Source organism: Glarea lozoyensis (assembly GCF_000409485.1).
Source record: "Glarea lozoyensis ATCC 20868 chromosome Unknown GLAREA22, whole genome shotgun sequence".
Taxonomy (NCBI): domain Eukaryota; kingdom Fungi; phylum Ascomycota; class Leotiomycetes; order Helotiales; family Helotiaceae; genus Glarea; species Glarea lozoyensis.
In genome coordinates this window covers 72,658-88,217 of record NW_007360997.1, presented here as the reverse complement: position 1 = coordinate 88,217, position 15,560 = coordinate 72,658, and the positions used below count along the sequence as shown (strand labels likewise).

At 45.8% G+C, this 15,560-nt stretch overlaps 6 protein-coding genes across 6 annotated transcripts; 4 read left to right on the top strand and 2 right to left on the bottom strand.

The window, feature by feature from the left end:
* Positions 1-642: 642 nt before the first annotated feature.
* GLAREA_13090 (uncharacterized protein) lies at positions 643-1,340 on the bottom strand (the record flags this gene model as incomplete). The annotated part of the gene is made up of 4 exons (XM_008084747.1): positions 643-875; positions 937-1,036; positions 1,087-1,217; positions 1,268-1,340. The coding sequence occupies 4 exons, from the start codon at positions 1,338-1,340 to the stop codon at positions 643-645; spliced, it is 537 nt and encodes a 178-aa protein (XP_008082938.1).
* Positions 1,341-2,374: 1,034 nt separating this feature from the next.
* GLAREA_13089 (uncharacterized protein) lies at positions 2,375-2,759 on the top strand (the record flags this gene model as incomplete). The annotated part of the gene is made up of 4 exons (XM_008084746.1): positions 2,375-2,443; positions 2,502-2,537; positions 2,594-2,638; positions 2,691-2,759. 4 exons carry the CDS (start codon positions 2,375-2,377, stop codon positions 2,757-2,759), a joined length of 219 nt encoding a protein of 72 aa, XP_008082937.1.
* A 776-nt stretch (positions 2,760-3,535) lies between these two features.
* Positions 3,536-5,358, bottom strand: GLAREA_13088 (uncharacterized protein; the record flags this gene model as incomplete). The annotated part of the gene is made up of 2 exons (XM_008084745.1): positions 3,536-4,680; positions 4,728-5,358. 2 exons carry the CDS (start codon positions 5,356-5,358, stop codon positions 3,536-3,538), a joined length of 1,776 nt encoding a protein of 591 aa, XP_008082936.1.
* Positions 5,359-6,955: 1,597 nt separating this feature from the next.
* Positions 6,956-8,430, top strand: GLAREA_13087 (uncharacterized protein; the record flags this gene model as incomplete). Its single annotated transcript, XM_008084744.1, has 2 exons — positions 6,956-7,386; positions 7,437-8,430. The coding sequence occupies 2 exons, from the start codon at positions 6,956-6,958 to the stop codon at positions 8,428-8,430; spliced, it is 1,425 nt and encodes a 474-aa protein (XP_008082935.1).
* Positions 8,431-8,684: 254 nt separating this feature from the next.
* GLAREA_13086 (alpha/beta-Hydrolase) lies at positions 8,685-9,955 on the top strand (the record flags this gene model as incomplete). Its single annotated transcript, XM_008084743.1, has 3 exons — positions 8,685-8,810; positions 8,861-9,277; positions 9,464-9,955. The coding sequence occupies 3 exons, from the start codon at positions 8,685-8,687 to the stop codon at positions 9,953-9,955; spliced, it is 1,035 nt and encodes a 344-aa protein (XP_008082934.1).
* Positions 9,956-11,619: 1,664 nt separating this feature from the next.
* GLAREA_13085 (uncharacterized protein) lies at positions 11,620-14,550 on the top strand (the record flags this gene model as incomplete). The annotated part of the gene is made up of 13 exons (XM_008084742.1): positions 11,620-11,673; positions 11,718-11,806; positions 11,858-11,960; positions 12,015-12,413; positions 12,466-12,668; positions 12,724-12,850; positions 12,903-13,557; positions 13,605-13,651; positions 13,701-13,834; positions 13,881-14,003; positions 14,048-14,177; positions 14,223-14,380; positions 14,448-14,550. 13 exons carry the CDS (start codon positions 11,620-11,622, stop codon positions 14,548-14,550), a joined length of 2,325 nt encoding a protein of 774 aa, XP_008082933.1.
* Between the last annotated feature and the right edge of the window lie 1,010 nt (positions 14,551-15,560).

Below are 15,560 nucleotides of genomic sequence, written 5' to 3'. Positions count from 1 at the left end.
AATCGCTTGCTTGATGGTGAGACTGGTGTATATATCCATTTCCGAGTGGCGGACACGGGACACACTACTCATTGCAACAAAATTATAGCAGGTCAGGGAATCCCTCTGGGAGCTATCATCCCAGTGTATTTCAAACTTGGTCATTGTAATTTATTGGACATTACATCCGTTAGTAAATAAGAAGCTGCTGAGTTAAAAGAGACACAATTCTTTACTCTCTACTCTTCCCAATCTATTTTTCAAATAATTAATAATTAGTATCTGCTAGAAGGCGGAGAACTTTCAAGCTAGTATGGACAAATGAACATCGAGTAGCAAGACCATGATCTCAAATATGATGTTTATTTACTTAACATGCGTACCACTCAGTACCACTCAGTCATGAAACATAAATGTAATAGATATGTAGCAGTACGTAAGAATCACATTGTACAGTGTGTAGACAATAATGATAATCGTATTACTTAACGAGCGTATTTCTCACATTGATAACCATTGTAGTCATCAAACTTGCATGCTTCACACATAATTTCAACTCCTGAAAGAACCCATCGTTATGAAAGGTTGAAATATGATTGAAATATTGTATGATATAAACATGATGCCTCGTAGCATGGTAAAACAACTTCGAAGTCCAAGTCTTCATGGGATTTCAGGCAAAACGATATCTCCGGGGCGAAATTCTACACGACTATTATCTTCTTCCGTCACCTGGTTCTTCTCTGCCCATTCACGAATCGCGCCGAAGTTTTTGCATTTGTGCTTGGTGTTGAAGTCAACGAATGGGCCCGGAGGATCAGCAATCCAATATTGCCCAAAGACTCCAACGCCTGCGCTACACATAAGCTGTTGCCGAAGAATATCCAAGCAATGCCCTAGGGTGAATCGTCAGCGAAGAAATTCTGTATTGGACATATGCCAGTAGTGACGGCATACCAAAGTGTAGCCAAATAACCTCATCGTCGTTTGCGAATGGACCTTCTCCTTGGGAATGATAATATTCATAACTGAAGTGTGACGCTTTTCGAAGTAGATTCTCACCCGAATTAGCCAAAATCCAAAATTATTGACCTTATCTGTTCTCACAAGGCAGTGCAAATGATGCAGCACTTCAACATTTGCAAAGAATCCACCACCTTGATCCTGCCGTCTCTTGACTTGCCCAAGACGCAGACCGTATTCTTCTGCTTCGTTCTCAGGCAGAATTATAGGGAGATCTGGCTCACAATTTTGAGTATTTAATTCAACAGCGGTAAAAAGCGCTTACAGTCTGTACCCAGAGATTTCCAGGCGTCGTCAACCTCAGGTCCTGCCGCCCCACGGAAGACGTTTTCTTTCATGAAAGATCCATTAAATAACACAGTTTCGAACACAATTGGCACGTCTTGTTCGATTGGAGAGACTTGGACATACTATCAGCGGATGAACAGGATAGCAATTGGCTTCTATGCGACGTACGATATTGGGCAGTGAAATAACTACAAAGTCTGTTGAGGTCTTGGTTCGGATGGCGAGTGATTAAAAGATATAGATTTAAAATAGACGAGGCCAAGCAGATACTTGAAATAAAATAGAGCAGATGGTGACTCCTATTTGGATTTTGCCGTGACTCTTTGCGAATAAATTGTTCGTTCTGTTCCGACTGATCATGCTCCGAAGTGGAATAGCTGAAGTGCTCGATTCTAAATTGTCGCGCGAATAGCTTCATCGCCATCTTGCAATTTGAAAAAAGGGTTCAGAGTACTGCTCGCGGTCGTGTGAGCCACTGAGTTGACCTGACTAGGAATCCTGTGATTTCCAACAGGCGCGATGCCAAATCGATCTCCCATGAATACCCGGTCATTTTCCATTGGCCGAGACTTCCCTCTTTGTTATCAATGGTAGAGAAATTCTAGCGTTATTCTGTTGGTTGTTGTTGTGTTTTCGAACGTTTCCTATTGGTAGGATAAGTGATGACAGTCACCCAAACGGAGCTGGAGTGTCTGATTGCAAGGATATGCTCACAGTGCATATGGCTACGAGACGAGGAAGGACAAGTGATGACAGCCTTTACGAGATGACGGTGAGCTATCTCTGGATGGTGGTCATCTTTTTGAATCACTCTGGCTCGGATCAAACATTTGGGCAGAATTTCGCACAAGGATTTGGTGATAGGTACATATTGTACAATGCTAGCTGAACCGTTCGAAAAATTTGTCTCCTTACGAAATAGTACCGTAGATCAAACTCTCAGACCGAGGAACACCTTATGTGGTACGAGATGGAAAGTATATAAGTATGGCCATCTCTCCACTAGCTGTCCTCATTCATCATCCTCGTTTTCAAACCATTCGGATTCTTTCAACTCAAAACAAATCAGCAAACCACCGCCATCATGAAGGTCATACTTATCTGTGCAATCTTGAGTGCCATCGTCCCACTCTACGCCCTCCCACTCTCATCGGTAAGTCGAAATAGGTTCTTAAAAACAAAAAAAGAAATTACTAACAGTAAAACCACAGTTTGAAAGTCTCGCTGTTCGTGAGCCGGAACCCTTGGTAATCGCTAAACTGTTTTCTACAACTTCATGAAGAAGTATGCTTACAATTGTCAGCCTGTTGAGGCCACTACCTTGAGTGAGGATGCCGCTGACGCACCGGTTTGTTCTCGTCTTACAAATGGAGAAGCGTTGAACTCATGAATACATCTAGGCTCTCCATGGAATTTACTCCACCTACAAACAATATGGTGGTTCGGGGCCAGGATCAGTTGAGGGATAGGGCAGAATGCAGTGGAATTTACGGAGAGGACGCTAAGGCACAGATCAGATTTCTGGTTAAGCTTCTGGACTATGTTTGAGGGCATACAAGGGAAGGAGTGCGAACATAGCTCATATATAGTCCGTCTCTCGTAAATTCGTAGCAGACAATCAAGATGGGACAAGAGTTCATCAGACTCTATGTCTAGTGAGTCAAATATCTTTCATGTTGTTTGAGAAGATGGGTAGCTTTGCGGTTTGTCCATCTAAATTCGTGTCACACCTTCAATTGTCTTCTTCTGAGTGCGAACACGGCGAGTTTGGGACCATTTAAAGACTCAAATTTGAATGTTCGGATAGTGACTAAAATAGTGTAGCAGAAGCAGCGTTCTAAGACTGGCCCAGTCATTGTGTTTGGTCACATATAAGGGGCGTCGAAAATTCAATCTCTACAGCCGAAAAGAAGAGGAGATGGATAGAAATCAACAAGGCAGCTCAAAACTAGGCTCATATATGATTGTACAAGCGTAAAAGAATAATGAAAAGCTTCATTCTAGACATACTATACAAAGCATTTTCTTCGCCGAGGCGGCTCTTCTTCGAAAGGGATTAGATAGAATCACGAAAATTTCAAACCAAGAACGTGAATGAAAGCGTGTTTGCATTAGATAGATGTACTTATATATAAACAGTCTCCAGATCCATATGCCAATTTAAGTCACCTCTTGACTTGAAAGATTATCACAAAAGAAACTCAAGTGCGCAACTGCGCAACGCCAAATTCCAACAGCCCAGTCCTCAAACACCACCGCCGCGAACGTTACTCTCCGTACGTTCCATCGTCTTCTCAACAACCACAGCTCCGCTCATCTCAACGTTCTGTTTTTCCTGATACTCTGCAGTTTCACGCTGTCTGTAAGCTTTGGTTCCCATCTTCACTTCGTCCTCTTCATATTTCTCATCGATGATAGAAGGAGGCTTTGGATTCGGATTTGCCTCGCTCCATATGTTCGTGGATAATGCATGAACTCCATTCGGGCCAGTACATCCCGAACCTGGTGCCCATGGCTGAGTTTGGCCTTCGATGTCTTGAAAGTTGCAGCCACGTCCACATACTTTGCAAATCCGCGTGCACGGTTTCAGATCATCTCGAAGTGAAGCTTCCTGATTCTTGTGGTGGATGATTGGGATATTGACATGCGTCCGGAAGGTGGAGAAGAAGGATCGCTTAGCTGGTGGAGCAAACTGGCCTGGCGTTGGGTAGAGATGAGGCGAGTTGATCTGAGGCACCAATAGCATCTGAGGGGATGGTGTCGAAGCCGTGCGGTCAGTCATAGTACCGCTCGAGTATGTACGCATAGTCCCACGAGAACCTTTCGGAGCGATTCTAGTAGCAGCCGACCCATTGTTCGAGGTTGAATCTTGACTTCCCTTCAGACCCCCATCGAAGTACTTCATCGCCTTGCTGACAAGATCAAACCGACCCGTGAAGCTTTGCCCAGTACTATTACTACCTCGCCTGGAATGTTGTGGCAACCGGGGCTCTTTGAGACTTGGCCAGAATTTAGCCATGCCGAGCTTGACAAGCCATGACCTGTAGGTGTCGACGGCCTCGTCGTTGAATCCAAAATAGACAAATATCAAGAAAGCTACCGCGATCGCAGCCCAACCATTGTATTGAACTTGACCGTCCAAGGATAATGGAAGGTAAACAATTGGGTTCCAATCCTCCGGTCGATGAATTTCAGCGTAATTATAAGAGTGAAATTCGCGCGGTATGTTCAGGTAGGTGTAGAAGATTTGAACAGGTACCCACACGATGACGATTGAGAGGGCAATGATCGTCAGTTTAACGTAGTACTTCGATGTCATTCCAGATCCGCTGGTTGAAAGAGTATTGCCTATGGTTTTGCGATATTTCGACAGTCCCATGAGGAGCCGGACTGTAAAATGTCAGCGCAAGAAATTCTGATATGCAAGACCAACTTACTACTATAAACCAGAATCAAAAAGGTGAAAATTGGAAACCACATAACGTAGCCTACAATGTATGGCCAAGACCCATCATATTCATCGAGGCAACCATACACAGGAAAGATTGAAAATCGGCCAACCACAACCGGATAGTGGTAGGCAACTTGTAGAACAGGAAGAAGCCAAACAATGAGAATATCGGTAATCAGCCGTTTCCGCTTCATGCCCTTCGTGAGATAGACTCCCTCTGCGTAAAAGACGTCACCGAGATTCTTAACGAAGCAGAATAGGCTTGTCATGTATGCTGTGGTCAACATGTATCTGCTGTTGACCTGAATATCGCATAGACCCACCCCGGAGAACCAGTTTGTCGTATCCTCGGTGTTCCAAATAATCGCGTTCAGAAACTGGTAGAGATTCAGCAACTGGATACTGAGAATCATGCTACAACAAGCGAAATTGCGTTTGGCGTAAAAGTCTCGAGCCGGGAGATAGATGATGATCATGGCGATGGCACAAAATATCGGCATGAAGATGGCATTGACGCGGTCGACTTGGTCATCCGCACCGGCAAAGGCAGCTTTGTTGGATGAGCCATTGAAAGTACCGGGCCCAGAAGGGGTATCAAAAGCCATGGAGTTGTTCATGGTTTCTGGCGGAGAGTGTCCCCTGGTTGTCGTTCTGTAGCTTGGGGTTGTTGTTAAATAAGTCAAAGAGAAGGTTGCGGTGGTTCAATAAGGATTGAAGTGAGACCTCGCCTGGACCAGCGGGTTGAGCTTGGTAGTGGTGGCTGTTTCGAGAGATAAAGACGATGAAATGTGGTGGTCGATTTCAGGGAAACCGAGTGCGATACTTGGTGTTGTAGCTGTGGTAGACGATAGTTTTTTGAAGCGGAAGTTTGAGGACATTGTGAGTTTCTCATCCCCAATAAATGGCCACTTGGTATTGACGATATTCATGGCCATGGTATTGAGCCTATGAAGGTATTGGGATATTGGGTCTTGATGTGGTTCCTCCCTCAATAGATCCTATTGAGGCGCGTTTTGGGCTTAGCGTGGAATCGAGCAAGGAGGAACGACAACCAAAACCAAGAAATACGAGACTGGAAATGGCGAGAAAAGGCTTGCGACAAAGAATTCCCGGAATTCCCCCCTCTCCTGAGTTTTTCGCGCATCTTGGATCGGCTGCCTGCATCTTTCTGCTTATTGATATCGTCTGGGAAGTTCCGGCTCAGCTTTCCCGGATAGAAAGTATATCATTCACTGGAACAAAACATATCCGGCTGAGAGGACGATGGGTCTTTGCTGTATTATGACTGGATCACATATCCATAGGGCCCTGGTGGGTTCCTTTTCATTGCGAGACACACATTTCATTCAGAGTATCCGGATACGTGACGGTTGGTATTTTGCTTGACTTGCAGCTTACTTGTCCTACAAAACAATGCAGACTGGAAATTTCCTGTCAAGAGACTTTGTTAGGTCATGTGAACAAAGCAATATGCGCATCAACTTGCCTTGTCAGAAATGGTGCCCGGCGATGTAGATGTGGGCTGAAGCTATGAGGTTGAGAGACAGCTGTGATTCAGAGGCTCGGAGCATTCTTTAAGCGCTATTGCTCCGTGAGAGGGGAAGAGTATCCATAGGTATTAGAATTCCTTTTCGCTCTACTTCATTCAACATGGAAGAGTGTAGAGTCGCAGATGTACCATTACGTCTTGTGGAATTATGTTGCTCTGAATGGGGTTCAAATTCATGAAACGATGTGAGAGATAGTCACGTGATCAGACATTTGGGCGGTCAATTTTGACTGGCCTGAGCAGGGCATATACCTAGGTACAGTTGCAGATGCCAATAATGTCACGAAAGTTCTTGACATGAAATGCTCCATGGAAATCAATGGAAAACGAGTTGCTGAATCCGCTACAGTTCGGAGATGTGCTCCTCGATGCTACTTTCTGCAAGGGATGACAACCTAACAACAGCGCTGGTATGACGACAAGACAATAGCTTCAGACTAGTACAGCTTTACGGGAACTTGGATTAAGCTAGACAGAGTTGCACGAAAGGACGAGACAACAAATTGTTTACACCATCAGAAGCGATTTCTGAGGTGCTTTCTGCTCATTCCATCCGCCGACTAGGTTCAACGTCTACTCCGTACAACCCTGTGCTGATCTGCTTCATCGCGCCAAGCATTTGGAACATCAATTCAGCGCGTCGACATTTCCCCACCGCATTGTCGATGGCGACGACGGTCGACCCGCCGTCCAGAAAGGCGACCTCTTCTCCAGCCGGATCACAACCTCTGCGAAGGGTACTCACGCTTGACGAGAACTCACGACGGTCATCTCCAGGATCGCGCTTTTCCCCGTCCACAGATGTGCCATCCCCGGCCAGCAATCGACGAAGGAGCTCCAACTTCTCGGTAGACTCCATCAGCGAGGCTCGAAGGACCTTTCAATCTTCGACAGACGACCTGCTTTTGCCCAGGCCAGATGCTTCTGGGAAAGCACAAAGCCATGACTCTTCTGCATGGCATTCCGCTCCATTGGCATTTGCACTTTTGCCCGCGGTTGGAGGAATGATATTTCAGAATGGTAGCTCTGTCGTTACGGACATTATGCTGTTGGGTTTGGCCGCTGTGTTTCTGAACTGGTCTGTCCGATTGCCATGGTTAGTAAATCCTCTTTTCAACTTCCGAACCAAGTTAATTTATGTCATAGGGATTGGTATCACTCTGCCCAATCGATACGAATGAACGAGGAAGACGATTTGCACACCTATGATGAAGACAGCGAGGACGAGAACGGACTGAGCTCTTCCCAAACATTGGAGGAGGTCCCAGAAGACGAAGCATCGGAGCCAATATCCCCTCCACCTCGAACAACTCGACCGAGCCAGAAACGCGAAACGGCAACGAAAGAGCTGTATAGACACGAGATTTTTGCCCTCCTATCATGCTTTGTATTTCCTCTGCTCGGGGCATATCTGCTGCACTTCTTACGATCACAGCTCAGCCGGCCATCGGAAGGACTGGTATCAAATTACAACCTCACCATCTTTCTCATGGCTTCTGAGCTTCGACCAGTGTCGCATCTTATCAAGCTTGTCCAATCGAGAACGTTACATCTCCAGCGAGTGGTCAATGCAAACCCTTACTCAAAAGTCAATGGCAACAGCAGTTACGATTTGAAAGGCCTTCTGCGAAGATTAGAAGAGGTCGAGGCACGAGGTCCTTCATCCGAACCAACAGCAAACCCGGAGGCTCAATTGACTGGGAAGCAATCAGCTTCATTAATTACAGACGTACGCAAAACACTCCAGCCCGACCTCGACGCTTTGAACAGAGCGGTCCGTCGATACGAAAAGCGGGCAACTCTTCAAGCGTTTCAAACGGAATCACGACTGGTCAACTTGGAGTCCCGCCTTACCGATGCAATATCACTCGCCGCCGCGGCTGCAAACAATGGCCAACGCAATCGAGGATTTACGGGTATCATAATTGAGTGGGCTGCAACAGCCGTTGTGCTTCCAATTCAGGCTTCAGGTGCCATCGCCAGCCTCCCGTTCAAGACAGCCGTCGCCATAATCAATTACGGGAAATCCAAAATCATTGGTCCACCCCCAGATAAAGCCCGAAAACCGCAAAATGCAAAACCCAGTAGCAATGGACGCGCGGTTGACATGTCTCGACTGACTGGACGAAAAAAGACATAGATTCGGAGTCGGATATTGCAACGTTTAAACGCCGGCATGTTCTATGATTTCATCTCCTACCCCACGTCAATTGGCCTACCCACCCCACTACAGTAGTTCGACATCCTCGGCTGTTATAGTCGCGCCCCAATATCATTCGCTGTTACACGTATCAAACGTAAACACTTCCTCCGGCGTTCCTACTGACAATACGCACACATATACAATCAATCTTAAATTGAACAAATTTCGCCAATTTGTCTGCCTCCTACATCATGCCGCTCAAATCCGATGTTGTCATTGAGGCGGCGAAGTTTGATCCTGCCAACAATTCCGAGCAAGCGAACAAGCTTAACCAGTATTTACTATCTGTAGGGGACAAAGGACCAGCATGGTATGAGGTTTGTAGTCTGATATTCTCTTCATAACCGCATTGCTGATTCAACTCTAGGTTGGAGCTCCGAAGTATCGAGAGATGAGATGGAAGGGCGAGAGCGCTTTTCCCGCGCCAACAGTGATTGCAGCTGGAGTCAACTTCACTATTCCCTCTCGAGAGCCAGGTCGCAATATCCCGTGTCGAGTCCTGTACCCTTCGAAGCGAACGACGGACACCGACCGTAAACAATGTAGAGGATCTGTGATGCATATTCATGGGGGAGGCTGGGTATTGGGCGACGAGAGATCCAGCGATCCGCTGTGCCAATTCTATGCTGACACTGGCGACTTGGCCGTGGTCACTGTTGGGTATAGACACGCACCAGAAGATCCTTTTCCGAAAGGACCTGAGGATTGTTTCGATGCGGGCGAGTACTTGGTGAAAAATTCCGAGAAGGATTACGGGGGACCTCTACGATTTATAGGTGGAGAGGTACGTAATTTATGTTTGTTTCCAACTTCTAATATGATGAACAAACATGTTAAGGGATTTCAATGATTGGACTGTACTCAGTCTCTGATTAATCTACATAATGTACTTTTTCTGATTTTTATGATGTTTCACTGGAGGTCATTTGGATCGTTCTTAGTATCTTGAGCTAATGTTGGTGTTCTATAGTCTGCTGGTGGTCACCTGTCATTGCTCGTCGTCTTCCACCTTCTTAAGGCGTTTTCGAAGCTGGATCTCTGTGGATTAATTCTCAACTTCGGCTGCTATGATCTTACCGAAACACCAAGCCATGTCAATACTGGAAATACTCCTATCATACCTCCGAAAACCTTGGAACATTTCCGAAACGCTTTTCTTCCAAACATGAGTCTTCTTGAGAGGAGGTCCCCTTCAGTATCACCATACTACGAAAACTTGGCTCCATTCCGTGGTCGTCTCCCTAGCGCTCTCTTTACCTGTGGAACTGAGGATCCGCTGTTGGATGATAGCGTTATGATGGGTACGCGGTGGCTGATGGCTGGTGGTGAGGCGTATATTAAGATATATACCGGAGGGCCACATGGCTTTGTTGCATTTGGTGAGGCTTTGAAGGAGGCTCAGATGGCGATGGGCGATATTGCAACTTATATCGAGCAGTGCATGGAAAAGCTGGATTCATAAGTGGTGAGAGTTGCGCCGGCTCACGGCCTTCATCTACCCGTCTTTATTCCCACGCTCGAACTAGAAAAATATCAAACATCATATCAACAATCGGAGCGCCTATGACACGAGATTTCGACTTTGAGTCATCATGTCTAAGGTGAGTCTGATATTGTCATGTCTCTCTGATGCTGAGGCTCATCCTGTTACCACTTTCATCTTCTCGAAGAACATTAATCTGTTATCCTTTTTCAGTGGCTCAACTTAGTTCGCAGGAGCTATTTACTCCTTTCTGGTCTAGCCGCTCTCGGCTTCAAGTTGATGGATGATTCTTTGGAGGTGTTTGAAATGAAAATGCCAAAACCACGCCCAAACACGCACCATATGACCACACTGATCGGTCGGACCCAAAGTGACTCGTTGATTTACTCGGTACCCGCCCACTTGAACAAGCGTTCAAAGATCTACGATACAGAATTACAGGCTGTGAATTGCATGGTAATACACAGAGGGCGAACACGTGGTGGTTCAAAAGTATCCACTTGTTCTCAATTAGGTTTCAATAAACGAGTATCACCAAAGTAAGAAATCGCCGAAATAACTCACTCGTTTGAATACCGGATTGATCTCCGCATACAAACAATACTCTCGCACTTTCTACTCCACTGGGATTCCATTCGCCTCGTTAAACGTGATGATAGATGGATTCATGGAGGATGGTCTAACTTAGTCACGTGCTGCAATACCAAGTGGTGTCGTTGGCGACCACCTCTCTCCAACCTCGAAACTTATCCCCAAACCTCTTCCTCAATCATCAACCACTACCACCACATCCCATCCAAGCATATGGTACAATGTAAGTTACATTGCAGAGAATATTCGAATCCCTCTTGCGAATTGAACTTTGCGCCAAATTGGTCGAAAACGATTGTTCGTTTGCCCGCCAAAATGCGTGGGGTCTAATGCCCGTTCTGCTTAGAAGTTCCCCGCGTCTACAGCTCCTTTCATCACGAGAGTGACTGGAAGGAGCCAAGTGAGACATTTCGCCTCGAGCACAACCAATGTGCGCACAGCATCTGTGAATAGTAGGAATGATCTACCTACTCAGCGGTTCGTGCCGTCAGCCATTTTATATATTGAAGCTGATGTTCTCTTGTTTAGGCTTTCCCATCTAGGGCCTGTTGAAGAGGTCTGAATGTGGTCTTCGTCCGCGCTGAATCTGGAAAACATGTACGCTGAGATGCAGTGATGGTTACATCGTCGCAAGTTGATGTGAATATCTTTAAGCTGAGTTCGATGCAGAAGGGCTGTTGGTGGGACTTCTTTAAAATGCTTTCAATATTGAAGTGGGACTTTCGCGATTCAATATTCCATGGGATCGACTTCGAGAGTCGTGGCTCGCGAAGATGCGTGATTGGGATTGGAAGCAGCGGATCATGACTGACTACGTCAACATGGCAGTATTGATCTCTGAGATGACAAGGACGAGGTGAAATGGGCGTTAAGAGAGTGGTATGGGAAATCATTTCCATATAAGGATCAGAGTCGACGTCTTCTCCGACCGCTTCTTCACAGCGATTAGCTTTCGATATATTCTCGTCAGTTCGCTAAAACACTTCACAAGTCCTTCACGGCAGCGCGATTCTATCCTCCTTCATTCCAGCCTTCCGATTCGAACCGCCAGGATGAATCAAGCGCAAGCTGATAAAAGCCTATTGGCTATGAAGATTGCTTCAGAGGTAAGCTCATTACACCTTTAATAACCTCAAACTCACATCGTCAGACAGTTCGAAGTGCCATTGCAAGCGCCATACCTGTTGCTCCAACACAGGTTCTGACTGTTTCCATACCTGGCACAATCATCAATTATGAGTAGGTCTTAACTCATGGCTTGGAACGAAGGCTAATGATGTTTTTGAATAGCGAGTTTGTATGGAATGTTGCCGAAAATATTAGACCTCCACTCACCAATCGGGTTGCAGAGGCTAGGCTTGTTGATGGTATGATCCCTCTGTCGAAATTCACTGTAAGTCACTTATCTCAGCAGCTGACCATGGGCAAATTGATTAACATTTTTTAGTCTGGGAAGACCGGTAGGAGTGTCGCTCGCTCCTATCTCTCAACGCTTGATCTCCTTGTCCCGGTTCAAGCCTCTGTTTCTGGGGTAGTCTCCGTATCAAGTGTGATTTCTTCAGCGCCTGAAACTATAGTCGATGCGCAACTCAAAGTCGTAGCTAGTCGTTACAAGAATGCCATGGATTACCTCAAGTCGCCCGATGATAGCGTAGGTGCTAACGGCCGGTCCAAACTTCAAACCTATGTCGAGAAGCAAGAAAAGTGGTCGAAGGAGGTTGAAAAGTATTCCGCCGCACAACACGATTTCATCCAAAGTAACAAACCACTACAAGGAGCAATCAAAGAAGACATCAAGGAATCAAAAGCGGCTTATATGCAATGGCTGCAGGAACATGGTCGCGATGTAAGTGGTCTTGTCTCAGTTCACGAAAACATGCTCACTCACATGCCAACAGTATAAGAATAGTATTCAAGCAAAGTACATGGACTGGGTCGTTCATGGTTATAAATTCATGATTGATTTCAATTTTGGGATCGTTGATATCTCGTCTGGAATGAAACGAATTGAGAATAGTAAAGAAGCGTTCCGTAATCTCGTGCTTATTGCCGAAGATGGAGTATCCGAGTATAACTCCGTCAATCTCACTCCATCCAATTGGTACGTGCATTTTTGCTGTATTTTGTGCTGGCGGATACCATACTAACTTTCGCAGGGCTACTATTGTTAAAAACAAAGTTCTGGGCTGGCAGTCACGAAACGCGAACCCGAGTCCGTCGGAGATTCGATCGGAAATAAGAAGATTGGAAAATCTCAGAGCTTCACATGAAGCATTGGACACGGTAAGGAGAAGAGCTAGCTCGAATTTTAGGCTTGGCTAATTAATTATAACAGGGAATTGCAACGGGTGCTTTCTTCCCTACGCTCACAGGCGACGATACATCGGGCGATGTCCAGTTGAAAAGAGCTTACGCCAAAGTTTATTCTGCGATGGAAGCCGAAAGCACTGTGCCCATTGCAGGTGCTGATGGCAAGAAAGCTGCCCGGAGTGACACAGACAGGAATGCTGCGACTGATGAATATCTTAAGAAGTATCCTGCGCCAGCGGATTCTGTGGTTAATGGTGCAAATAGCACCGTTGGAAAAACCAGTACTGCACCCACTGTCATTCCAGGAACTACAGAGGGAACGCAACTGGCTGCCAGTAAACCCGAAACGAACAATGTAGCTCTCTCACAAGGAGTCGTACCAAAAGTATCAAAACCGCTTACAGAAAAGGAGCAGGCCATGGCGGATCTCGTCAAGGCTAATAAAGACTGGCAGACAGCAGGTCTCAGCAAAACTGCAACCAGTGTTCGTGAATCACAGAAAGCAGAGGGCGCTACAGCAAGGGTATGGATTAAAACCAGAATCGAACAGATTAATACACAGATCGCAGATTTGAAAGCAAATCTTAAATCGATTGGAGCACCTGCCAAATCAATGCAACTTCAGGTTGTTAATGCGAAGGGAATTGTCATCTCGGACGATGACTTGAAAGCTGATCCAGGTAAGTATCTGCACGGTGTCGGTGTTTCTTTTGCTAAATCGGTCTAGAAATGGCCGGCAAATCCGTTTCTCAGGAAGCAGATCAATGGACTAGAGTACTACACCCTTGTTGGTTGAGATAGAATACTCGCTCATTCAGAACAGGTTTCCTGCAAGGTGTCCGCAAAGTCGGACGAGAAGATGACTTCGGAAGCAGCGCAATCAAACGCCGTATCCGTCGACGCAGGATGGGGTCTTTGGTCTGTATCAGGCGGCGCCTCTCACAGTTCCAGTTCCGCGTAAGTTATCCTCGATCCTGCTGGAGGCATCGACTAACACTATTAGCGACGCCATGTCCAGCATGTCCAATCTCGAAGTCGAGATTAAAATGGATTGCATGGTAGTAGAAATCGAGCGTCCTTGGCTCCATGCCGAGCTCTTCACTGACGCCGAACTCGACTCTGGAGGGTATGTAATTCCCTTCCCACCGATTACCATATTTAACATGTCAGTTTCAACATCTCGCCCGGTGAAGAAGCATTAAAGGACCTTTACAACAAGGGCATAGTTCCAGACGGAAGATACCAACAATTCTCTTCCTTTCCCACTGCCATGATCATCGCCGCGGATATTGAACTCAGCGTACTTCCTCCCTCCTTTGTACTGTTACACCACTAACGTCCACAGTTCTCGGGCGACACCACACACCTCGAAAGCGCCGTCTCCGCTTCAGCAACTGAGGCTAATGTCTCAGTGGGTTATGGACCCTTCTCGGTCTCGGCGTCGCATAAATCATCGAAGAGTAAATCGAAGACGAAGATGGAGTCGACTGCTACGGGATGCAGGTATGTTGATCTTCTTTGAAGAGCAGATAGGATATTGAGTGGTGAATTGGGCTAATGAACGTAACAGAATTTCCGTCCAGGCGCCGCAGATTGTAGGGTGGGTTCAAACTTTGATGCCTCAATTGCCGAAACCGAAGGATGGACCTAGTAAAATGGTTGGATTGTTTTGAGGGACACGTAACGTTCATAGAGTATGAATCAAGTCGAGTTAATTAGTTGTGACAACAGGCCACTGTTGAAGACTATATACGGAATTATGAGCCATGGTCACTGCTAACAATATAAGATATTACACTTGCTATTGTCCTGACCCGCAATAAGTATGATATCGAGCGTGTACGAACCAAGTAGATTTACTTAGCCACAATCCACCATTCAAGTCTACCCAACCCTTTCTCCATACTAATTGACTCAATACAACGTAGAAATGTCTATTGGCAAAGAAAGATCATGATTAGTGCGATTTAAAGACATATAATGGAAGCCTCAATAAATATCGATGAAGTAATATAATGCGAATTTTCGCAACTCATGCATGAGTTAGATATGATAGGAAGGCGATCCCCGAACAACAACCTTATGCTTTGCTATTATTTAAGTAATACAAGGAAGGAAGCCCCATCGTTGGGTTTGCGGTCATGGTTTAACCTCCACATGATATGTACACTTTGACTGCCGGTGCGAAAGCGCACGACTATTTCGTATCGCGTGAATGGAATAGCAACACATAAGTTCAGGTGATATACTTGCGACCATCCAGCGCATCAGGGTGTATGTTACTAACGGATTCTAGCCCCCCGAAAAAGCGAGACAAAACAATTCCCCAGCTTCCTAGACTCGGTATTCTCACTTGGGGGTAGGAGATCAAGATCGAGCGGTGATTGTGAAGGTATGATGTGTTATATCTTGTTTAGATATAGGGAGAAGATACTGTTAGAAACGGAGTATTTGGTAGAATAGAGGATGTTTTAGGAGCGAAGATATGGTGATGGAGTTCTAAGCAGTTGTGTGTTATAGTTTTGAGTGATGTGGGGTGTGAAGGTAGGTTCGTGGGGAAGGGGTATGGTTCGTCGATTAAATAGTAACCTAAGAATATCTGATCTGTCTTATCAAGAATCTAATATCTACCTTGTAAGTTTCGCATTATTACTCTCTCTCTCTCTCTCTCTCTCTCTCTCTC